Genomic DNA, 25,660 nt, shown 5'->3' with positions numbered 1-25,660 from the left:
TCTTCAATTCAATGTGTTGTAAAGCCTATGTGACACATTTTGGTTGTATAAATGGTGGCAAAGGATATATGGTGACTGAAAAAAGTTTATTTGGTTTGAAAATACCAGCTTTTTCATGAGTGGTCATGGAGTGAGTCTCATCGAATGGTGCTGGAAGAGACGCCTGTAGTAGATTGAGTAGACAATGTGTGCTCATGTAATGGGCGATAAGATTAATCGTGGGATTGTGATTCTGAGATTTATTAAAGGTGAATTCGGTTGAGGCGTTGTAGTTGGGGTTAGATCATGTGGGGTTGGTTAGGTAATTAGAGTAGGAATAAATGATATAAATGGAAGAGTATTGGGGTATATGGGTATGGTTGAAGGGGTTGGTTTATTGCGGGTGTCTAGACAGTAAGGAAAGATAATTTCAACAAACTGAACATATCTTGACACATAGGTTTTGTTGTTTTAAAGTTGTAGAAGATATATGGACTTTAGGTGAGGTTATAGCCAAGGAATATGCATGGTTCAGATCGAGGTTCGAGTTCGTTGTAGGTGTAAGGTTTAAGCCAAGGAAAGCATAAGCAACAAAAGGTTTTAAGCTGGGTATAATCGAGGGAATATTTAAATAGGACATGATATGGGGTTCTCATATTATGGACGGGTGTTGGCAAGAGATTTATGAGGTAGGCAGAAGTGAGAAATGAATAGAACCAAAATTGTGAAGGGGGGAGGCTTGGTTGATAAGCCAGCGAGTTGTTTCTTTAATATGGCTGTGTTTTTGCTTATATAGACCATTGTGCTCAGAGATTTGGGGAAGAGTGGTTAAGTGGGACATTCCATGATTTTGGAGGTAGGTTTGAAGTTTGATAAACTCACCTCCATTGTCGGAAGGAAAATTTTTAATTTAGTGTTAAGATGTTTTTCCACGAGTTTCTTAAAAAATGAGAAATGGTAAAGCAACATCAGATTTTAGTTTCATCGGATATAACCAACCATATTTAGAAAAATGATCCAAGAAAGTAACATGGTAAAGAAAACTATCAATTGAGTAAACATGGGCAAAACCCCATACATCAACACAATTTCTAGAGATAACTACTAGTGATTGAGGACTTAAAGAATGGTAGTTTGTGAATCTTATTGGAAAGACACTCAAAATATTTATTGATGACACAATAAAAGAAATATTGTTGGTTTTAAGTGCATGGACAAGAGATGTTGAGGATGAAATGACCAAGACATTGATCGCATAATGAACACGATTTGTTGCAATCATGGACAAAACTATGGGTGTAGTCGCTCCCCTACAAACTAACCCGCAACCAACAACAACAAGAAACCTCTCATAATATGTCAATATTGTGAGAGACCTGGCCATTCTGCCTGCACCTGCTACAAAACTCATGGCTTCCCAAATAAGCCATGAAAACATGTTGCTCAAGTTACAAGTCCTTCTCACACCCCTCCATCATCATGGCTCTTTGATTGAAGTGCATCACATTATATCACTAATGATCTGCATAATCTTTCCATTAAGGACGAGTATCATGGCACTGACCATCTTCAAGTTGTAAATGGTAATTCTCTTCCTATTTCACATTTTGTTAGAAAATAAACGTCTTAAAATAGTGGTATGCTATTAGACGGTGTTTGTCTATCGACATGGATACATGGCTCATTTCTATCTTATTATTGTTAAGCATTGGCATAGTTTCTTTTAAATGATTGTTAAATTGTTAATTAACTTAATACTAGTAGTTTCTTTAAAAACAAACATACATAAATATTGGACTAAGCATTGTTCCACTTCCAACTCGCTTAAACAACATAACTACTTACATTTTTAACATGAAATATAAGTAAAAAGGTAGTTGAAAAGTTGATGCACGTGGACTGAATTTTAACCACAAGCATTGATCTTTCAACTACCATTTTTGCTAAAATTGATATATTTATTAATTTTCAATACTCAAAAATAAAAACCAAAGTGTTATAATTATAAACATTGATAGATTTATTTATTTATTCCATGATCTCTTGAAGGAGCGAGAAGGAGAGTGGGGAATATATATATATATATATATATATATATATATATATATATATATATATATATATATATAACTTAGACACACAAAAAAAACATGAAGACCTAAGTTAGCAAAAGTGCACATTTTCATTTGACAAAAATAATCTTCTTCTTTATTATTTAAAAGTTTATGATCAATTGACACTATAGTGTCAAACTAAATAATATGACACCTTCAATAAAAAATTTATCACGTAACCGAAATACAAAATTCATTGTTGGATTGAAATCTATTATCTTAAAAGTTCATAAGATGTTAATGTTGATGCTGCTTATTGACATATGAAATGTTATCCGATAATGTTAAATTTTGTAGACATAATCCATGTGAAAATAGTTTTCAATCCAACGATAAATTTTGTAATAGGGTTCCGTGGTAAAAAAAATTCAGAGGTCTATATATTAAGTTGGACAAACACACAACTTTTAAAACTGATGGCATTAGTTTGGAAGTTATATGTGTGCGTCTGTATATAAAATATGAGAAACTCACATAAACATTGTTTTATTATATATAACAATTTGAGAACTATATATCATCATCATCATACATATAATGAGTCGGGAACTCATTATGTACGTGCGGTTTTCCAGGTATTATTCATTTACTCCATTAGTTTGGAGTATTTATTTATTCATGATACAAATATGATAAGGCTTCTATAGTTTAAAAGATATTAATCATGCACTTAGTATGGCTTTTGACCAACATAGTTGCCTGGTGGATCGTAATTGCAAGTAATGAATGTTCCTCTATTATTATCACATTTCACTTTGGCACATCCAATACGCTTTGTGTTTCTCCAAACCACCTGAGTATAATGGCCACACACTTTATTAGCAGCACATGTGTTACTATTATAGTTATAATCGGCTCTCTCATTCACCCACAACCTCACTGCATCTGTGCCACTCATGTCGCCGGAGCTCCACGCTAGATTCTCCCCGTAACGGCCACCACCACCGGAGTGGATCAATCGACAATCACCCTTGCGTTGATTAGCATAGTCTTGTGCAAAAGCAGCAACGTTATTGTCCCAAACAACATTTGCAACACCAACCTGACGTCTTGCTTCGTTGTGGGCGTTCACATAGTCTGTTGGTGAGTTTTGGGCATGTGCAACGTGACCAATAATGAGAAATAAGCCTAAGACACACATTAGAGAAAATGAACTCATCTTGTTACTATTATATGGCAAAATATAAATGGTATGGTATGGTATGTGTTTGATGGAAAATGTTAGGGCTCTTGTGGTCTATTTATAGGGATTTTTTAAATGAAAATTTTGTAATTGTGAAGATTATTCTTCTTGTAAAAAATAGAGAGAGAAAGGTTATTACGTAAGATAGACAAGTGCTAAGGGTAATAGAATTTTCCACAATGAAATTTTCTTCCATGACCAAACAAATTAAATTTGGCTGCTCTCCACTTGTAACGTAATTCTTACGGTAGATTAAGTTACATATTTAACATTTAGTTATGATTTATTAAGTAATTGCATTTTTAATTTTTGAAGGAATTGCATATTTTTTTGTTGTTCATTTTTTTTTGAAGAAGCTAAATTAGCCCACCCAAATTGACACCGGTGAGAATCGAACCTAAGACCTTTTTTTTTCTTTTCATTGATTTGGCCTATTCAACAAAAAGGAAAGAAAGAAAAAGAAACGTGTCTTATTTTTTTATTTATTAAAACAACGACATTCTTCATCCGTTTAAATTATTAGAAACAAATTAAAAATTGTTAAAAAAACAAAATGATGAATCTGCGAACAAATTCACATCATTAACATAAAAATGTCTACAAATGTGTAGCTTGTCTTGATTTGTTATTGCCAAAATTGATACTATATCATTCCTTTTTTTTTTGCCAAAATTGATACTATATCATTCATTTCAATTAGTTACTTAATTTTATTTTTTTTGAAGAAGCTAAAATGGAATATATTAATAAAAAAAACAGTCACTTTCCTAGCACAAGGCGTACTAAGAAAAGAGCTGCTGAGTCTCAACAATATTTACATGGATACAAGAGCAAAAAGGAACGATAAAACATAAAAAACCATTAGCCTATGCCCAAAATGGTGAACGGACTAAGCCACTAGCCATGAAAGTTAAAGGGGAGAGTGGAAAATCTCGCCTTCAACCACATAAATGTGAGGGACTTAATCCTATCAACCATCTCTGTGGAGCTGAGCCTATTTTATCTGTGAACATCCTGTTATTTCTCTCTTTCCAAATATTAGATTGAAAAATTAATAATTAAAGATGATAATTAATCAAATTTTCAAATCATAAATGTACATGTTTTTTTTTTTTTTTGAATATTTCATAAATGTACATGTTAGTTTCAAATCAAAGCAAAACATGTCTGGCCGCAACCATATATAATCGTAAATTATTTAAGCACGCATATTATAATGGAAAAAGACACTAGTAAGAGATAAGATCAACTTTATTATTATTCATTTGTGTGCCTAACTGATTTATATTTGTAGTTGTAAGTACACAAATTTTTCACTTTGTAGAAATTATTAAATTCACCTAAAAAGATTCATCCAAGAAAAACATAACCTATTAAATTCATCCAAAAAACATAACTTATTTTTCACTTGAATTTTTCACTTTGTGTCCTTAAAAGATAGTAGAAATTATTTATAGCATTACTCAATTTATCGTACTTCGATGTCACAAAGGTCATTCTTCTTGTAAAAAATTTAAAAAAAAAAAAAAGTAATTACGCAATAAGTACAAGTTGACTAGGTTATAAAATTTTCTAAAATGAAATTGCGTCCATGACTAGAAAAACTACTGGCTCCTACTTTCCATTAGATTAAAGGAATTCTCATTAAGGTGGATTAGATTAAAGGGCACCAACTCGAGAATTTAACATTTGGCGTTGACTGATTAAGAAATTAAGCTACAATATGGACAATTCAACAAAAAATATTAAAATTTAAAAGATATCCCAAAAAAAGGGATAAGAAAAAAAATAACTTAAGAGAATTTTATTTAGGAAAATATTATTATTCTTGCTCAATATGGACTATTGGACAAAAAGAAAATGTCAACTAAAAGAACAATTTAAATTTGACAATATATCATTTATTTAAATTATTCTCTACTTTATTTAAAAATTAAAATTTTCAAAAAGCCTATTTAAAAACTGAAAATAATAATCAAACAGGGCATTAAAAATAAATATTCATATTAAAATAATAATTAAAGAGAGAATTCACGAGTCTTTTACTAATTAATACATAATTAAATAACCATAAGATGGGCATAAATAATTATATCAAAATGATTTATGTCGGATGTTAAACATCTTCATCCATGTGCCCCATTGCTTAGTCAAATCTACCACAATAAAGTATAAAGGTTGAATTCTCTCTTTTCATCACATTCTTCATTAGAGTAACGAGTGTACAAATTGACTTGTTAAATATGGTGGCTATATGGAAGGATGTCTCAAAGTCGGGAAAGTAAATCACTAGAAAAGTTGAGGAAATCCTAGTAAGTAGTAACGGGGAATTAGTCACTTTAGTCCCTGAATAGTAAATGAGTCGTCACTTTAGTCCCTGAATACAGATAAATTGCAAAATAGTCCCTGAATGTAGACTCTGTTAGTCAATTTAGTCCCTGAATGTAGACTCCGTTAGTCAATTTAGTCCCTGAATGTAGACTCCGTTAGTCACTTTAGTCCCTGAAATTGACCAACAGAGTCTACCTTCAAGGATTGTCTTGCAATTCCTCTGCATTCAGGGACTAAAGTGACTACTCCTTTTCTATTCAGAGACTAAAATGATTAATTCCCTAAGTAGTAACCATTGGAGCAGGTAAACCCGCGGGTTGGTTAAACTATAACTTGTCATAATTCGAATAAAAGTTTTTTTTTTTAAGGAATAATTCGAATAAAAGTTTTAACAGCTAGTTTGTTACTTTCATCAAACAAGAAATCAAATCAGTTACAAAGCATTTCTTTTTAATAAAGAAATAAAAATGTTTTGGGAACTCAACGTAAAAAGAAACGACAGTCCAACCCAAAGACGATGCAACTGAATACTGACTTCGTGTTCTCTGCTCAAGATTCAACCAACATGCAACAACCTAAAAAGCCACCTGATACAACTAAGCACCCATCCCAAAAGCTATCTTTCCGAGATAAATTGCTAGAATCTAATCAAGAAATACCAACCCGCGAAAAAGTAGACATGATCGAAAAGAAACTTGTTCGAATTGAATTGGAAGATGGTAACCGCCTTCTCCCTAAGATCTACATTGAGCCTCAAATTTTTCAAGAGTTGTGCACACCTTGGAAGGAAGCTTTGGTCGTGAAACTGCTAGGGAAAAGCCTTGGGTACAACACAATGAAGGAACGCCTCCAAAAGATTTGGAAACTCCAAGGAGGATTTGATATCATGGATAATGATAATGGGTTCTATATGGTGAAATTTGATCAAGCTGCCGATAAAGAGAAAGTTATCATTGGGGGACCTTGGCTAATTTTTGACCACTGTTTAGCCGTCACTCATTGGACTCCAAAATTCGCTTCACCAAATGCCAAGGTTGATCGCACACTAGTTTGGGTACGTTTCCCTGGATTAAATCTTGTTTATTATGATGAAAGTTTTCTGCTTGCTATGGCATCTACTCTAGGCCGCCCTATCAAGGTAGACACTAACACTCTGAGAGTTGAAAGAGGAAAATTTGCAAGAGTTTGCGTCGAAATTGATCTCACTGTTCCTGTGGTGGGGAAAATATGGGTGAATGGCCACTGGTACAAGGTTCAATACGAAGGCTTGCACCTAATTTGCACAAACTGTGGATGTTACGGTCATCTTGGGAGAAATTGCAGTGCTAAACCATCAGCTGTTGATCCGGCACCTCCTAACCACCATACAGCCGCCAACAACCTCCCAACAAACAACCCTGAACCGCCTCAGTCAAATCACAGTCCGACCCAATCCAACCCGGATTCCATTCATTTGCAATTAATGGTTACAACCCATAACGGAAACACATTCATTGCCCACAATAAAGAAAAAACTGCCGAAAAAGGAAATGCAATTAACAATATTGATGAAAATCAAATGCTACATGGTGAGTGGTTGGTCGTTACTAGAAGAAAAAAAACAACAAATCAACACTCCTTGAATGCCTCAAAAACTGTTACCCAAAAATCAAACAGATTCCAAGCTTTGTCCACTATGACTCATCAAGCCAAACCCGCTCCTATCAATAACAAATTCACATCATGGCCTAAATCCCAAGAAACACCACGTGCCAATAACAGAATTACTGAAACAAAGAGACGCAGACAGGAGGATTTTTATGTGCCAATCATTAAAAACATAACACCCAAAGATTCTATGCCTTCTACTATCCTTGAACCGGTCCTCACCCTCAACACAAAGGATACGTCAGGCCCTACAATTGACAAAACCCAACCCCACATGATTGAACACGTGACTATTCATTCTCAAAACAACCATGACCTTATTTCCACTTACCCCAAGGCCGATAACACTTCTGACCCTACCCCACACATGCCCCACAAAATTCCTATGCTGGTCAAAGACAAAACAATAGTGACTCCTAATACTCATGCATTAATGCAAGATGATTTTGATGATTGCACCGCTATCAGTGATGATGCGCAAGAAGATTCTGACTCCAGGGAAGACGATATGGTTTCTTAGTTCTTTTCCGTACTCCTTTTGCTCCCCTAATTTATTTAATGGAAGTTCTTCAAGACACTATCATCCTCTCTTGGAACATTAGAGGGGCCAATAATAGTAAAGCCAAAAGACAATTGAAGGAAGTGATCAGAAAATACAGGCCATCTTTCCTTGCTATTCTGGAAACCCATGTTCCTTTTGCTAGATTATCCACCTTCTGGACTAATAATGGTTACACTCCTGAGCACATCATTGAAGCTAATGGCCACTCAGGAGGTATCTGGCTCCTAAAACACTCAACAGATAATACAAATTCCCTTATTATCGATGTTAACCATTATTCCATAACCTTTACCATTAGCCTTGGCGATGCTATAACCACCTGCACTTGTGTTTATGCCAGTCCCAATGCCACTATGAGAACCCCATTCTGGACATACCTCTCTAACCTCAACCGCACCATAGCCGGCTCCTGGTTGTTGATTGGAGACTTTAATGAAACTATTCTTCCTAGTGATCAAAGAGGAGGAATTTTCAATCACTCTAGAGCTGCTTATCTCTCCAATTTCATGGCTGATTGTAACCTCTTGGACCTTACAACAATTGGTGGTCGTTTCACTTGGCACCGCAATCATAATGGTCTTCGTATCCTCTCTAAGAAACTTGACCGTGCAATGGCTAATATTCACTGGAGGCTTTCTTTCCCGGAAGCGTTTGTAGAAGTCCTCTGCAGAACTCACTCTGATCACAATCCCCTCCTTCTCCGGTTTGGTGGCCTTCCTCTTGCTAGGGGTCCTAGACCTTTCAGGTTTGAAGCAGCTTGGATTGATCATGAAGACTATGCTGATGTGGTTAATAGAGCCTGGACTTCTTCTCATCATAACACTACTGTTGCTCTTAATAAGGTTAGAGAAAATTCCATCTCTTTCAATCAGGATGTTTTCGGCAATATCTTCAAAAGAAAAAAGCACATTGAAAATAGGCTTAAAGGCATTCAAAGGTATTTGGAAACAGTTGACTCTCTCAGGCACTCCCTTATTGAAAAAGAGCTTCAAAAAGAATATAATCATATTATCTTTCAAGAAGAGATGCATTGGTATCAGAAATCAAGGGAGAAATGGGTTAAATTTGGAGACAAAAATAGCTCTTTTTTCCATGCTCAAACCATCACCAGAAGGAAAAAAAACAGAATTCATAGGCTTCAGCTTCCTAATGGCATCTGGTCCACTGACACCTCCATCCTTCAAGATGAAGCTCAAAGATACTTCAAGAATCTTTTCTGCAGCAACCATCATCACCATGACCGCCACTTTGATATGGGCCCCCACCCCACCATTGACGACGATGGCAGATTTTCTCTAACTAAACCCATTACTAAAGAGGAAGTCTCAGCGGCCCTTAACTCTATGAAACCCTATAAGTCTCCTGGCCCAGATGGCTTTCATTGTATCTTCTTCAAACAATATTGGCACATTGTTGGTGAAGATATTTTCCGGCTTGTCTCCTCAGCCTTCCACACCGGATTCTTCGACACCACCATATCCGACACCCTCATTTCCCTTATCCCTAAAACCGATACTCTTCAAACCTACAAAGACTTTCGGCCCATCAGCCTTTGCAACATAACCTACAAAATTATCACGAAAGTCCTTGTGCATCGTCTCCGGCCACTTCTTAATGATATTATTGGTCCCTACCAAAGCAGTTTTCTGCAAGGTAGGGGCACTTCTGACAACTCTATTGTTTTGCAGGAAATTGTTCATTTTATGCGGAGGTCTAAAAGGAAAAAAGGTTACGTTGCTTTCAAACTTGATCTTGAGAAAGCCTTTGACAATGTTAATTGGGAGTTTCTTAGATCGTGTCTCGAGGATTTTGGGTTCCCTGACGCTACAATCAAGCTCATCATGCATTGTGTCACTTCTTCAACATTCTCTGTTCTTTGGAATGGAAATAAATTGCCTCCTTTCAAACCTACTCATGGCCTCAGACAGGGTGATCCTTTGTCCCCTTACCTCTTCATCCTCTGCATGGAAAAGCTCTCCCTTGCCATCAACAATGCGGTCCAGCATGGGGAGTGGGAACCTATCCGGATGTCTGCCTCCAGCCCCCATCTCTCCCACCTTCTCTTTGCCGACGACGTCCTCCTTTTCACTAAAGCAAAGAACTCTCAATTTCGATTCATCAAGGACCTTTTTGATCGCTTCAGTAAAGCCTCGGGTCTCAAGATAAACCTCTCCAAATCTAGAGCTTTCTACTCTTCAGGCGTTCCTTGTCAGAAGATCAACAATCTCACTTCCATATCCGGTATTCGTAGCACATCCTCTCTTGGTAAATACTTGGGTTTTCCTATCTTCAACGGGAGACCGAAGAGGAGTGATTTTCATTTTATTATTGAGAAGATGCAGACTAGGCTTGCTTCTTGGAAGAATAAACTCCTTAACAAAGCAGGTAGATTGGCTCTTGCTTCTTCGGTTCTTGCTTCTATCCCAACATATTACATGCAGATTAACTGGCTCCCTCAAAGTATTTGCGTCAACATTGATCAAACAACCCGCAATTTTATTTGGAAAGGCTCTAATGGTAAAGGTGTTCACTTGGTAGGATGGAAAAAAATTGCTATGCCTAGGCATCTTGGAGGTTTAGGTATCAGATCAGCAAGAGAGGCGAATACTTGTCTTTTGGGGAAGCTGGTTTGGGATCTATTTCACAATAAAAATAAGCTTTGGGTGTCTCTTTTTTCTGCCAAGTACTCAGCAGGGCCGAACCTGCTTAATGCTTCCATTAAGAGCAGCAGCTCTCCCACCTGGTCTTCCATCATCCGTGCAAAGAATTTTCTCATCAGTGGTTATCTGTGGCGACCGGGTTCAGGCTCTTCTTCTTTTTGGTTCAGTCATTGGAGCGAATTCGGTCCTCTAGGATCTCTTGTCCCCATCATCGACATCCATGACCTTCACCTGACGGTCAAAGATGTTATTAGTAACAATCAGAGGTCCCTCATGTTGTACACTCCTCTTCCTCAAGCAGTGACCGATTGCATTAACAACATCAATTTCAGGTTCAACGATGCCATCGACGACACTTTCATTTGGTCTCATAATAAAAATGGTACCTATACTGCCAAAAGTGGTTACCAGTGGCTGCTCTCCCTCACCGGAACTGACATCGACACCCACTCTTGGTCTTGGATTTGGAGGCAAAAAATCCCGGAGAAATATAAATTTTTCATTTGGCTGGCTTGTCATGACTCTCTCCCTACCTTGTCTCTGCTTCATCACAGGCAGATTGCTGCTTCTGCGACCTGTTCTCGGTGCGGTGACTTTGATGAATCTGTTTTCCATTGTATCCGTGATTGTACATACTCGAAGGTTATTTGGCATCACATCGGTTTTACGGACCCCTCTTTCTTTGCGATAACAAGTGTTGAGGATTGGTTCAAGACCAGTTTAAAAGGCAGCAACGCCAGTTTGTTTGCAGCTGGCTTTTGGTGGATTTGGCGGAGCCGCAGTGCTAAGTGTTTGAGCAACGAATCCATGTCGCTTCAAAGGTTGGCAGCGAACATTAACTATTATGTTGAGGACATCAAATTATGCTTCTATCAGCCCTTGCCGGTGACGGATTCGAACAGATATGTCAGATGGAATAACAGCAATCTCAACTGTACTATTTTGAACGTTGACGGGAGTTGTATTGGTTCACCGACGCGGGCAGGCTTTGGTGGTTTAATTCGTAACAGTGCCGGTTACTATCTGTCAGGATTTTCGGGCTTCCTTCCTTCTTCTTCTGACATTCTACAAGCAGAACTGACTGCTATTTATCATGGAATCTCCATCGCAATTGATATGGGCATCTCAGATATGGCTGTTTATTCAGATTCCCTTCTTTCTATTAATCTCATCACTGGTAACAGCTCGAAGTTTCATATTCATGCGGTCCTCATCCAAGACATCAGAGATAAGCTTTCTCTTGCGAACTTTACGCTCCACCACACTCTCCGTGAAGGAAATCAAAGCGCTGACTATTTTGCTAAGCTTGGAGCAAACTCAGACATTGACATTCTTATTCACCAGTCGCCTCCAGACGATCTCCGCCCTTTGTTGAGGAATGATGCCTTAGGGACTATGTTCCTGAGATCCTAGTTGCTTTCTGTTTTTCTGTTCCCTGTTCTTTTCCTTTTTCTTATCTCCTGTAACAAAAAAAAAACGTAAAAAGAAACGAGAAGTTAAAGGACGATAAAGTCAAGCTCTATAAAAAATTTGCATTAGTAAGAACTTAACCCATAAAAAATTTCTTAGGGGGCTGCTGTATTCTCATAAATAAGATTTTTGCTCAATGAAAAAATTAGGGGAATTACTCACTTTAGTTCCTTAATGGGAAAGAAGTAGTCACTTTAGTCCCTGAATGTAGAGAAATTGTAAAATAATCCCTGAAAGTGGACTGTGTTGGTCAATTTAAGGGATTAAAGTGACTAACAGAGTCTACATTCAGGGACTAAATTGATTAACAGAGTATGCATTCAAGGACTAAATTGACTAATAGAGTCTACATTCAAGGACTATTTTGCAATTTATCTGTATTCAGGGACTAAAGTGACTAATCTCCTGAAAAATTATATCGAGAAAAATTTATATTACGGAAGTTAATTAACCATCGGAGAAAAATTCTTTCTTAATATGCATAAATTTTCATCGGAAGAGATGATTGTCCACCTCTTATATTGACAATATAGGGAACCAGAGAGAATGAATAGCAAAGAAGGTTAAGGTTTCATCATCAATAACAAATGTTAGAAGAGAACATAATAAAACTTAGAAACCTAAAAGATTAATAACATGAACTCAATAACTTTTTTTTTTTGACCGAAACATAAACTCAATAACTTATTATCTGACAATTTGTACACTTTTTATTTTCAAATACTCGTTAAATCTCTCATTTTCTCTTTAACTCTCTTTTCCTATCACTGTATCACATCACCAACTTATCACTCTACTTTTCTATTTCTCTCAAAGTATATGCACCTCTATGAGTGTATACCCAATATACATTGTATCCTCTTAAATAAGATTTTTGCAAATTAAAAAAGACAAATGTTTCTCAATTAAATTTTTATCCCATAAAAATTTTGTAGACTAGAAAGAAGTGTACACTCAACCTCCTTGCCACCTTTTACGTCTAATGCATTTTTTATTGAGTAAAGTTATCTCATCTCAAAACTTATTTTGAAGAGAGACTAATGATATTTATACAACTATTTTGTAGCAAATTTTGAGACAACATTCTTTTTTCTCTTTTTATTAATGAAAAGCAATAGAGAGAAAATAAAGCAAAAAAAATAAGAACAAAATTAAAGTATGAGAAAACATATTTGTTCAAAAGTTTTCTAAAAATAAAAATAGTTGTATAAATATCATTTTTCTAAAGAAAATATTTTCACAAGTCGTGTTTCATATGGGCTTAACCAAGAATTAATATATTTTAATATATTTTTTTGTTGACAAATATGTGGATACTTTTTCTTCCCTAAAAAAATGTTAATACTTTTTCTTTTTGACAAATATATTAATACTATACTCATTTTGCACGAGTCTGTTAGTCTTGCATTTTAACACAAATTAAGCAGTCAATTCTGCCTAGTTTAGCTGAATGGAGCCCACCTTATTTTCAATTTCAAAATTGATGTAGCATTAATACTTAACTTTTTTTTAATAAATTACGACTGATAGTTATCACAACTCACAAGCATTCCACATACTTTTTTCTCTAAAAAAAGAGGAAAATGTTATTTCTCTAGAAAAATAGCATCAAGAATTTTTCAAGACACAGCTGGCAAGTTTTAATTGGATGATTTATTTGTTCACTTCCTATTTTTCAGCTACACCTCCTTGAATTGTGGCAAATAGTGCATTGTGATTGGCTGCTCTTTATTCTTGAAGAATTTTTGATGTTATTTTTTCTAGAGATATGACATTGCTAAAAGAAAGCATTCCACATACTTTTTATTCGAAAAAATGTTTAGAGGCGCTGATTTGGAGGATTTCAATAAGTGTCATATAGCTCGGATTTAACAACTTCTGATGTGAGGTTTATTAGAAGACAAACCAATGAAGTTGCTCATAGTCTAGTTTGGGAAGCTCCACGTTATGCAAGTTTCCGTATTTTTATTAGAATTTCATCTTGTATCAAAACTATTATTATGAATGAAATGCACTAAGTTTACTCCTGTAAAAAAAATAATAATAAGTGTCATATAAATCTTTGTGATTAAGAGTGGCGACAAACATACATACTACTATTACAACAACATGCAACAAAGACAAATAAAAAGAAGAGAAAAAAGAGGTTAAAGCAACCTCATTACAAGATGATTCTCAAACAAGTTAAAGGATCAAGCCATCATAGATGATATTAAAAAGCAAAATTAATGTGTCTTGCTTTCAGCCATTAGTAAAATTGTAGTTTAATCGAGAAGTTGTTATAACGATTTCTCTTTTTGACGAAAAATCCGAGATTAAATTTGTACAAAAGTTAATATATGTTTGATCTTAATTTGAGCTAAATACGTTTTGAATTTAGTTTATATTCAAAACCGAAAGGAGTATATATCATCCATCAATATACTTTTTGCATCAGTAGCGAGATTCAAACTTAATTCTTTGTTTCGGTCAGGATAACAAAGGATATCTGTGGCCATCGAACGTTGATGGATTTGATTTGTTTCTCTCTTGTTTCGGTCAGGTGGTATCACCAAGTCATAGATTCTTTGGACGAGAGGGATTGGAGTTTGCGGAGGTGAGGTGGTTGTTGTAGAAGTTTGAGGGTTTTTGGTGGTTATTGGGAATTTTTCCTTCATTTTTTTTTTTGTGTGTTTTACCAATGTTTTTTGTATGGCTTTGGTCTCGGATTAGAGTGCTTCTTGTACAACTATCTGGTGACTTATTTGTACTTTGTGACTTATGTTGGGGCTCTTTGTTGTCCCTTATAAAGCTTTTTCGAAAGCGTGGTTTTCCAAACTTAAAAAAAAAACGAATTACTATAAAAAAATTAAGTACTAGCTATGAATTATAACAAAATATGCAATGACAATTTTTTTTTGAACAAGTTAAAATGAAATTATATAACACTGCAGCCACTAAAGCACAAGGTGTGCCTTAGTGACTACTAAAGGAGCCAAGAGTATACAAAAACAAACCACACCCAGCAAAAGACATTAGCCTATACCCAAACAAACAAGAGGGTATGACCACCACTGTTGAGTTCCAAAAATAAAAGAAGCTTTATGAGATTTTAACCATCCTAATGGCAACAACTTAACCTTGTCTAACAAACGGGGAATGGGGGTAATTACATTAGAAAACAGACGATTGTTACGTTCGTTCCAAACAACTCAAGCACAAAGAAGCCAAACAAGTTGCATGAACGTCCAATCATCTATTAATACATAATATAATCCACGAAACCAATAACAATATCAAACCAAACCTAAACTTATGAAATTAAATTTTATCACATGAAACAAGGTTATTTGATATATGATGAATCAATCAAAAAGATAATGTAAACTATGTATAGTGATTGAACTATCAAATAAATAAAAAAAACTATCAATAGGTTTTCAACTAATTCAATCACTATGCATGTAAATCAATTAACATATATCGAATTATATTGCAAGAAATAAAGAGAAAATGAGAAGAGAACACCAGATTTATAGTGGTTCCTCCTGTCGTATTCACTATGGGGTACGCCCTCTCTTAGTAGAAGAAAACGTCTCTTCTATGGACTTCTACTAGAATGTTTAAAATCTTTACAAGAGTCAATTATTACAAAGGTTCCTTGAATTTAAAAATCCACTAAATCTTAAATTTTACAGCTAAGTAATCACTTCAAAGCCTTCAATATTCAAGCCTCCTTGAAATCGAAAAATCTCAAGGTCTTCGAATCTCAAACTTGCATACAATCCTTCAATCTTCTTACCCAAGAAATTTGCTTTGCTATTGCCACGCTTTGATCCCCTTGAACCTTGATTGTTTAAGAAAAACCCCCCACGATTACCTGTGGAGGTGAAAAGTACCTCCTTTTCCTTTAGATCCTTGATGCTCCACCAACATCCTTGAAAGAACCAAACTTACAATTATCATATAACATCATGTCAATCTAGATCTCAATGAGTGATAGAATGAGTGGAGGCAAGTATATATAAGTCAGTGAGCGGGTTTAGGGAAGCGTAATTACAAATTTATTTACCATGACAAAACCACTTTGAATTTAAACGGGTTGTTGAACTAAATCCAAAATTGCATGGATTTGTTCATCATAATTGAATTTTCTCCTTATATAAGAGTCAAAGATCGAACTTCTAACCACTTATTTAAAATATCTAATTTTTTATCACTTAAACCAATCATTTGTTAGTAAATAAAAACATAATTGTCCCGTGAACATAGCTCAGTTGGTAGGACAATGCATTATTATATGCAGGGGCCGGGGTTCGAACCTCGGACACCCCACTTATTCACCTTATAAGGAAGGTGAATTCTAGCCACTAGGCTACCTAACCCAAAAAAAAAACATAATTAATTCTTAAATAATTTTGAAATGGAGACTGCAAATTATTAATTAAACCTTAAAAAAAATCCTCCCATAAATAGAAAAAGAGTGTCGTTTGGCATCACTTAACGGCCCGTGAACGCGTTTTGGCACCATTCAACTTCCTACTTGCGAAATAGACAAGTACAAGAGAATCACTCAACCTATGAAATATTTTGGTTTTTTTTAGTGGCCGGGGTTTGAACCCCGTATCTTGCATATTTTATGCATTGTCCCAACAAACTGAGATAAGCTCACGAGGACTATAAAATATTTTGTTTGATTTAAAATATTCGTTGCAAATAGTTTAGTCCCTTGGCAAAGAAGGTTGACTTCTCTGTCACTTCCGTACTTCTGTAACTTCTCTTTAGCTTATTAATTGAATTGGTTAGAAAGTTATTTAGTTATTCATTATTTAAAAAATAACTAATGCAGTGTTTCGTCAAAAAAAAAGAAAAAAACTAATGCAATATTCTCAATTTATTTTTGTTTATATTTAAAGGCAATTTTTACAGTACTCCAAGCAAAATTGAATGTACCGGTAATATCAAATGTTTAACCGATAACAGTGATATTTCAATTAAATAATCCAAGTTTTTTTTTTTTTGTCTTAGATGAAGTGGTAATCCACTGAAATTAAACTCACACACAACTATGAGGTCCCTGGTTCGAACCCAGGTCACAACGTCCGGCTTTGCAATTTCGGCATTTGTCAGTTGAGTTAGGACTTCTAGACATTAAATAATCCATGTCATACCCCAATTTTTGACCTAAGGTCCCACTGACAAGCGTCACGTGACCCTGATCAGTCCCAGACATTTCGGTGAAAAAAATTCGACAGAGAGGTATTTTAAAATACCTCATAATTTGTTCCGAGTCGGGCCCTCTTCGCTCATTATTTTTTATTTTCTAATTTCCATTTTTTATTTTTAAATCAATTAATTGTAATTAGTCTATTTTTATTTTTAAATTAGTCATTCATTTTTATTTGTAATTAGTCTATTTTTATTTTTAAATTAGTCATTCATTTTTATTTTTATTTGAATTAATTAATTACTTTTTTTTTAATATAAGTCAAAAATCCAAAAAAATGCATCTTTATCTTTTTTTTACGTTATTCATAAAATTGTTTCAAAAAAGGTCCAAGTTCATAAACACATCAATCTCGCGCCTCTGTGCCATTCCAATCCAGTTCCGTTCATCCCAATCTGCAAACACAAATACAGGAACAGTTCATACGCGTATCCCTAATCCAATCCAAATTTGTTGCTTCTCCTTAACAAACCCTAGCTCAAACCTTAACTCTATATAAATAAAGCCTGCAAAATACAAGTGGAAAAGGGGCCGAAAAATTCACCAGTCAAAACCTACACAAAAATTCCAAATCAAAAACCCTGCAAGACCAGCACAACACAGAAGCCGTTTTTTCAAAGAAACATCATCAAACCATCAATATTCAAGAACCAGACTCTCCCAATTATCATTCTCGGCCATCAAGATCAATACAACACCGCATTTGACCCATAACATCACGTCAAATCGAAATCCAGGAACCAACACCTATAACCAGCAAGCATCGCAAGCCTCAGACCGTCACACAACCACAGACAAAACAGACAGGAACAACAGAAGCAATCACGTATACGCAACAACATCCCAACAGCGAGCAAGTATAGCACAATCGGAACAAGAAGGCCGTTCCAGACCAACACACGCACACAGGCGGCCAGACATCACGGTCCAGCACCCAATCGCAGACAAACCTTCACATCCGTACGCGAATCTGCCACGGGACAGATCCAGAAAAAGACCGAACCTGCTAGGCCATCACAAAAGGTAATCTTTTTGTCGTTTTATAGAGAGAAGGCTTTAGGGTTTAGTTTTGGAACTTTTGGGATTAGAAACGAATAGAGGGAATAGAATAAGAGAGAAGAAACAACAGGAAAAAAAAGAGAGTGAGGAACGAAAAATAAAAAATATGTTGTTTAGATGTTAACCGCGGCGGCGCCGCCGTCGACGACGGCTAACCGCCGCGTCGGAACTCAGTCCGACCACCACTCCCCATCGGAGAAGAAAAGAAAGAACAAGAGAGAATTTGAGAGAAGAATTAGGAAGGAGAGAGAAATGAATGTCAAAAATGAATGGGAAAAGCTCCACAACCCTTAAATACTAGGTCCAACCCACTGGTTCGACCCAGAACAGACCCAATACAGGACCCAACCCGGTTCGTTGTCTCCCTGTAGCCCAATTCCATTTTTTTTTCTTAATCTATGCACCCCCTGCATGCTCTTTGCGCCCCCTGTTACATCATTTTCATCTTCTATTTCATCATGCATTTTAAACTCTCTTGCATTTTTTAATTATGTCGCTTGCATTTCATCATTTCCATATTCACTAGTTTAGGATTTGTTCATTGCATATTTATATTTTTTATACGTCATTTTGTTACCTATTGCGTAAAAATTTAGATCGCATATTAGGTTTAGATGCAAATGATTCACGCATTTCTTAATTTAGTTTTAGCATTGCACATTTCAATTTAGTTTTTTTATTTTATTGTATATAACTTAGAATGCGATTAGGCTTTAATGTAATTTAATTTGTTTTTTTTGCGTGGAACTTAGAATGTAAATATAGGCTTGATGTATTTTATTTATTTTCTCGCAGACCATAGAATGTATTAATAGGGTTTTTGTAATAGCTTAGGTGCATGTGTGCGTGCGTGTGTGTATGCCTCTATCTTTCATGCTTGCTAGCTTAGGTTAAAGGTCCTAGTGGTGGTCCAACGCCACCATGAAGTACCTACGCGTTTTAATTTATGCTCCGTTAGTTTAATTCTTATTCCAATTATTTCAAAACAACAAAAAAAATGCATATAACAAAAACACAAATTTTTTTTTAATAAACCTTGATCTTAAATCAAGTGACGTCTTTTTTATTTTTTTTCCTTAATCAAACTTCAATCAATTTAATCATATTTCAAGTCATTTTTCTTTAATATTAAAAAACACAAACAAATACTCATTTGCCACTTTGGCTTTTCCTTTTAAAACTTTTTCTTCAAAACTAATAAAAAACACACAACCAATCAAACGTCAAATTTCTACCCCGAACTACGAGGTTTTGATCCCTCACGGGTACGTAGGCAGAGGACACTTGTCCTTCCAAATCAATAAAATGTAGATAATTAGGTCTTTCTATTTAATCATTTAAATTCCATTTTTTTTTTCAAAAAAGTAAGCAAGTTATAGCACACTAATTAAATAAAACCAAGAGGTTCCCGTAGAGTACTACGGACATAAAGGGTGCTAATACCTTCCCTTTATGTAACTAACCCCCGAACCCTAAATCTTTTCAAATGTGGGGTGTTTGAACTTTTTTCCCCTTTTCTTTAAAAATTAAATGTTCAGTCGTGAAATAAATAGTGAGTCAAAAGCTAATTAAATAGCCTTGATCTCCGAAAAATGACGCGACAGAAATGGCGACTTCACTGGGGATCCCCTTAAAAGGGTTGAGCCTAACTTGGTCTTATTTAATTTTTGTGCTATAACTTGCTTAAAAAAAAAAAATCAAAAAAATAAAAGATGGAAATACGTGTATATATGTTCTTCCTTCTTCTTTCTTCTTTCTTTTAACGTGAGTGGTGAGATGAGTCATAACCCGGACTTGAGTGAAACATAAGATAGGAGTGGTAGACTCATAGTGGCATACCGAGAGTATTCTCGTGTCTTGTCACACGTGAGATAACCACACTTAGCGGAGGAGCTTGAAGTGATATATGTCGGCGGGTGTTGTCACGCTTAGACTTTATTACTCTTAAGTTTCCGTTGAACGCTAAGGACCTTTAGTAACCCTTAACCCATCTTGGCCTTTTTAGGACGTAGTGCGGTGGCTAACCGGGTGTTGTCTCGGTATTAGTCGACTGCGATACTACACTCGAACTAGACTTTCCTACGAACGATGTTGGACCGGGTGTTGTCTCGGTATCCGATAAAGTTCAAAGGCGGTCGGATTTTCAGCTCTTTCCCACACTAGAGGAGTATTCTCATTGGGTTGGTTTACCTGTACTCAACCAAGTGCCCTTTCATAGCCTTGAACTCACCCCTAAAATCCGAGCTCTCGCAGAAGCCCTTCACCTTGAAATAGCAGATATAAAAAACAAGTTCGTCCCTAGAGCCGGTCTTCAGTGCCTATCCTACAACTTCCTCTACCAAAAAGCCACCACTTGTCTTAATAGATCAAAGATTGATGCCTTTGAGTCTATCCTTGCCTTGCTCATTTATGGTATTGTGCTCTTCCCAAATGTTAACGACTTTGTTGACATGAACGCCATTCAAATCTTCCTAACTCAGAACCCAGTTCCCACTCTGCTTGCTGACACCTATGTTTCTATCCATGAGCGAACCAGTAAAGGGAAAGGAACCATCATTTGCTGTGCACCTTTACTCCACATGTGGATCACCTCACACTTACCCCGTCCTAAGTTTAGGCCAGAATATGTTCCATGGTCCCAAAAGTTCATGACCCTTACCCCTAATGACATAACTTGGTTCAACCCAGCTTGTGACCCAAAAGTTATCATCGACAGGTGCGGAGAATCCAACAACGTACCCCTCCTAGGTATACGTGGAGGAATCAGCTATAGCCCAGTTCTTGCTAGACGTCAATTTGGATACCCTATGAAGATGATGCCTCTGTACCGCATCCTAGACAGAGATTTCTTCCTCTACAAGGAGGATGGTGCGAACCAAAAAGCTCAATTTGTGAAATCTTGGCATTCCATTATCAGGATGGATAGGAACCAGTTAGGAAGGAAGTCGAATACCGCCCATGAAGCTTATGTCAAATGGGTCATTGATCGAGCAAACAAACTGAAGATGCCTTACCCTCAACGAAGGCTCACAACCTCGACTATTCCGTCCATGCCCTTACCCTTACCCCCAAAAACTCAAGAGGAAAGCCAAGAGCGGGAAGCTGTGTTAATCCTTGAAAATGCCACCTTGAAAAGGAAATATGATGAAGCTATGCTCAAGATGGAAACTATGAGTGGTAAAATAGAACAGCAGGAGCATGAGCTCCTCGAGCAAAAGGAGCGGATAGCTAAAAAGGACGCTCAGATTCAAGCTCAAAGTGCGACGCTCGCACAATTTATCAGCAAGAAGGAGCGCATGGATTTCTTCACAGGGGCACACCCGGATTTCGAGGAGTAGTCCACTACGAAAACTCAAGATATTCCCAGTTGTTTCACCACTTTATGTCATTTTCTAGCCTTTTGTGATGTACTTTGGAGTCTATCCTTTGGCTCAGTTTTGTTAAAAGGGAATTATCTTGTAGTACTTTAATTAGTCAATGAAATTTTCAATTATGATGTTTACAAATTTGCTTTTATAAGTCCTTCAATAAAAAAAAATGTCTATTTTTGCATAAGCATCATGCATCATTTTGCATTTCATAGTCTCAATTCTGAGTCTCACAAAATTTCTTTTCCATAGAGGTCAACCCGTTTCACAAAGTGGTCCGACTTTTCTCTTCCAAAGTCGACTCGCACCTACAACACTCGTACAAACAAAAGAGAGAAGTGTGGACAAGAGATCACGACGCTCCAGGCCGAGTCAAAGCAACCGCATTTTCCAACAGGGGCCCGAACGCCAACATCAACAACAGCCTCGACAATAGGCTCCAAAGATGCAGTTTGACCCAATCCCAATGACGTATGCGGAGCTGCTTCCCATCTTGCTAATGAAGAACCTTGTCAAAACTAGAAAGCCTCCTCGAGTGCCTAACGAGTTACCGGTTGGGCATCAACCTGACCTCTCATGTGCCTTTCATCAAGGAGCACCCGGCCATGATATTGAGCACTGTCTCTCTTTGAAGATTAAAGTCCAGAAGCTGATTGAAGCCAATATATTGCTCTTCGAAGATTGAATTCGGACTTGCAAGCCACATTTGGGTCGTTTTTGATGTTCCTTCTACTACTTATCTGTTCAAATAATGCGTTGGTTTGTTGTTTGCTGCTTTTCAAAAAAAAACCTTTCGTTCTGCCCGAGACGAAAGTGAACTGGTGTAGGGCTTTTTGCTTTAAGCATTTTCATCATTAATAAAAAGGTCGTTTTGATCCCGGCTTTGTTTTTTATTTTATGCTTTGTTCTGGAAAAATGGTAATACAAAAAACCAAAAAATATAATCATTCTCAAATATCTGCATAATCATAACTTACACTTGTCAAAATCAATGATCAAATCATGCATTAATAAACCCGCTGAACATGTTAACCATACTCTCTTCCAACTTTGAGTTCCCTATGTCCGAAGCTGAAGAAGAGAATGAAGAGACTCCCGATGAGATCTCTTACATACTGGGGCATCTTAGCCGTCGAAGCTGCAAACAAAATCAAGAAGATTGTCCAGAAGATGGCAGTCATATACAAAGACTGGTCTGAGACGTTACCGTTGCCTTGCATGGACATCGTATTTCGGTACATAAGGGCAACCCCCCCTCCTTCCCCAATATACAACATGGAGGTCGTGCTTCCCGTGGAGGTTGAAGTCCCGTCAATAGGAGTTCTGCTAAAGTCTAGGCTTGATCGAGTTTAAACGCATGACGACCTCGTACAAATATATCAAAAGAGGTTTGAAACGAGCTTCTTACAAAAGGGTTCGTCCCCATGAATTTCAAGAATGGAACTTTGTACTTTCCAACCAGACTCCAGGGGCAAGTGGATTCCTAACTATGAAGGTTCATGTGCAATAACTTTTACAACTATGGATGGTGACAAACTCACACGTCCTATGAACGATGGTGCAGTCAAGAAATACTTTGTCAAAAAAAATGAAAGCTCGATGAGTCGCAAACATGAAAAGGTGACTTAGGCAAAAATGAGCGTCTCGGTGGACTGAAAACCCGAAAGGGCGGTCCAGGCAAAAGTTAGAGACATGAACAAAAATGATTATCCTGATAGATTGAAACCCAAAAGGGCGATCTATGCAAAAATTAAAGATCATGACAAGTAACTGCATCAGCCAGCACAGTCCTCTTGGGGCACCCAGTCGTCAAAAGAACCTCCGATTCGAAGCATCTGCATATCAAAGACTCGGAACTGGGGCATTCAAAGTTGTCAGGGAGTATAACGGTTATTGTGTTCAATGTACCCTTCCCATATATTTACCATTTTCCAAATTTTTCAAAGATCCGTGGAGCCATGCCATTGGTAGGCCACCACTCAATTCATCAACTTCGAGCCTGTGCCCATTTATTTGGAACTCTCATTTTTTCTATTTGCAAAATTTCTTCTATTTTTGATGGCAATACTTGAAGCAAAAATTTTCAAAATACAAAAACCTTTTTTTTACATCTTTTGAAAAGTGTGAACAACAAACACACTCTCTTTGAACTTGTGAGTAGTCGAAGCGTACATCAGCATCCGCCTCGGAAACGGCTACATTCTGAAAGATAAACATGGCTAAACACAATGGAGGGGACCTCCGCTTCGAGCAAGATGCTTTCACAGTCAAAAAATATACAAAAAAAAATACAAAAATCAATGCTCGCTAAGTCGAAAAACCTGAAAAGGCGGCTTAGGCAATAGAGAGCGTCCCGGTGGATTGAAAACCCGAAAGGGCGGTCCAGGCAAAAATTAGGGGCACAAAAAAGGAATACACTCCCGATGGACTGAAAACCCGAAAGGGCGGTCCAGGCAAAAGTTAGGGATTTTCAAAAAAAATAATAATATAAAAATGATTGTCGGAGCATGACAATGGAAAAGCATTACGCGCTGATTTACAAATGGCGACTTCTTCCAGACTTTCGGTTAAACATTGGGCTCTCTCCCCCAGGAGGTATCAGTTGCTACCTTGTGCCGGGTTTCACCCCATCAATGGCTCAATTTGTTCACAATAATATCATCTCCAAGGAAGTTTGCCGAGTGTTTGTACTGCGATGTCAGTCTGCCTCCCACTTTACCATTCATGTCTCGTTTCATCGAATCGTCTGTCATATACAGTTCATACAATCATACAAGTTACATTCATACATTCATCCATTCATCCATTCATACAATCATACAATCATACATTAATACTTTCACTTATTCATATATTCACATATACATAACATATACATAATATCAATTCATACATGATTGCATTAGTCACCAAAGTCTTGTTTCGGTCATGTCTTTTCAATTTGGTCTCTACTTATCATTGTGTCAAGCCGCAAGTTTCTACACATGAACTTCTGACATTTACCTTCTCATCATCAAAAGGGTCATCCCCAGTGTGTCTGGTCAAGAGATGTCACCCGTCAGTTTCAAGCGGCAAGTCTTAAACAACGGACAGCTTGAGTCCACATTTTATCTTGTTTCAAGTGGCAAGTCCTAAACAACGGACAGCTTGAGTCTATCTTTTTTCAAGTGGCAAGTCCTAAACAACGGACAACATGAGTCCACATTTTATCTTGTTTCAAGTGGCAAGTCCTAAACAACGGACAGCTTGAGTCTATCTTTTTTTCAAGTGGCAAGTCCTAAACAACGGACAGCTTGAGTCTACATTTTATCCACGGACAGCTTGAGTCTACCATTATCTTGTTTCAAGTGGCAAGTCCTAAACAACGGACAGCTTGAGTCTACATTTTATCTTGTTTCAAGTGGCAAGTCCTAAACAACGGACAGCTTGAGTCTACCTTTATCTTGTTTCAAGTGGAAAGTCCTAAACAACGGACAGCTTGAGTCTACATTTTATCTTGTTTCAAGCGGCAAGTCCTAAACAACGGACAGCTTGAGTCTACATTTTATCTTGTTTCAAGCGGCAAGTCCTAAACAACGGACAGCTTGAGTCTACCATTATCTTGTTTCAAGCGGCAAGTCCTAAACAACGGACAGCTTGAGTCTACCATTATCTTGTTTCAAGTGGCAAGTCCTAAACAACGGACAGCTTGAGTCTACATTTTATCTTGTTTCAAGTGGCAAGTCCTAAACAACGGACAGCTTGAGTCTACCTTGTTTCAAGTGGCAAGTCCTAAACAACGGACAGCTTGAGTCTACATTTTATCTTGTTTCAAGTGGCAAGTCCTAAACAACGGACAGCTTGAGTCTACCTTTATCTTGTCTCAAGTGGCAAGTCCTAAACAACGGACAGCTTGAGTCTACCTTTCGTCATGTTTCAGTTTGGAATCACATTTTATTATCTTCAGTGTCATCCCCAGTTTAGCTGTTCAAGTGATATCGCTAAAAAGTTCTGTCTTCATTAATTACATCACAAGCATTCATAGCGACTTAGGTCAAAATTGGTGTACTTTTATATTTAAGTCCCTTCGACCCATCGAATC

At 36.8% G+C, this 25,660-nt stretch overlaps 3 protein-coding genes and 1 pseudogene across 3 annotated transcripts; 3 read left to right on the top strand and 1 right to left on the bottom strand.

The window, feature by feature from the left end:
* Window positions 1–2,563: 2,563 nt before the first annotated feature.
* Window positions 2,564–3,306, bottom strand: LOC146943715 (pathogenesis-related protein 1-like). Its single transcript, XM_085741990.1, has one exon. The coding sequence runs from the start codon at window positions 3,250–3,252 to the stop codon at window positions 2,764–2,766; it is 489 nt and encodes a 162-aa protein (XP_085598116.1). The 5' UTR covers window positions 3,253–3,306; the 3' UTR covers window positions 2,564–2,763.
* A 2,818-nt stretch (window positions 3,307–6,124) lies between these two features.
* LOC146943714 (uncharacterized) lies at window positions 6,125–7,774 on the top strand. Its single transcript, XM_085747732.1, has one exon. The coding sequence runs from the start codon at window positions 6,125–6,127 to the stop codon at window positions 7,772–7,774; it is 1,650 nt and encodes a 549-aa protein (XP_085603858.1).
* Window positions 7,775–7,942: 168 nt separating this feature from the next.
* Window positions 7,943–9,115, top strand: LOC146943713 (uncharacterized; annotated as a pseudogene).
* Window positions 9,116–15,917: 6,802 nt separating this feature from the next.
* LOC146943712 (uncharacterized) lies at window positions 15,918–21,549 on the top strand. The gene is made up of 2 exons (XM_085747731.1): window positions 15,918–15,939; window positions 20,258–21,549. Exons 1-2 carry the CDS (start codon window positions 15,918–15,920, stop codon window positions 21,547–21,549), a joined length of 1,314 nt encoding a protein of 437 aa, XP_085603857.1.
* The last annotated feature ends 4,111 nt before the right edge of the window (window positions 21,550–25,660 follow it).

This window comes from Medicago sativa, chromosome 2 (assembly GCF_051527215.1).
Source record: "Medicago sativa cultivar Bolivia chromosome 2, Bolivia_mono, whole genome shotgun sequence".
NCBI classification, from domain to species: domain Eukaryota; kingdom Viridiplantae; phylum Streptophyta; class Magnoliopsida; order Fabales; family Fabaceae; genus Medicago; species Medicago sativa.
The sequence above is the reverse complement of the archived record's forward strand: the minus strand, read 5'-3'. Positions and strand labels throughout refer to the sequence as shown.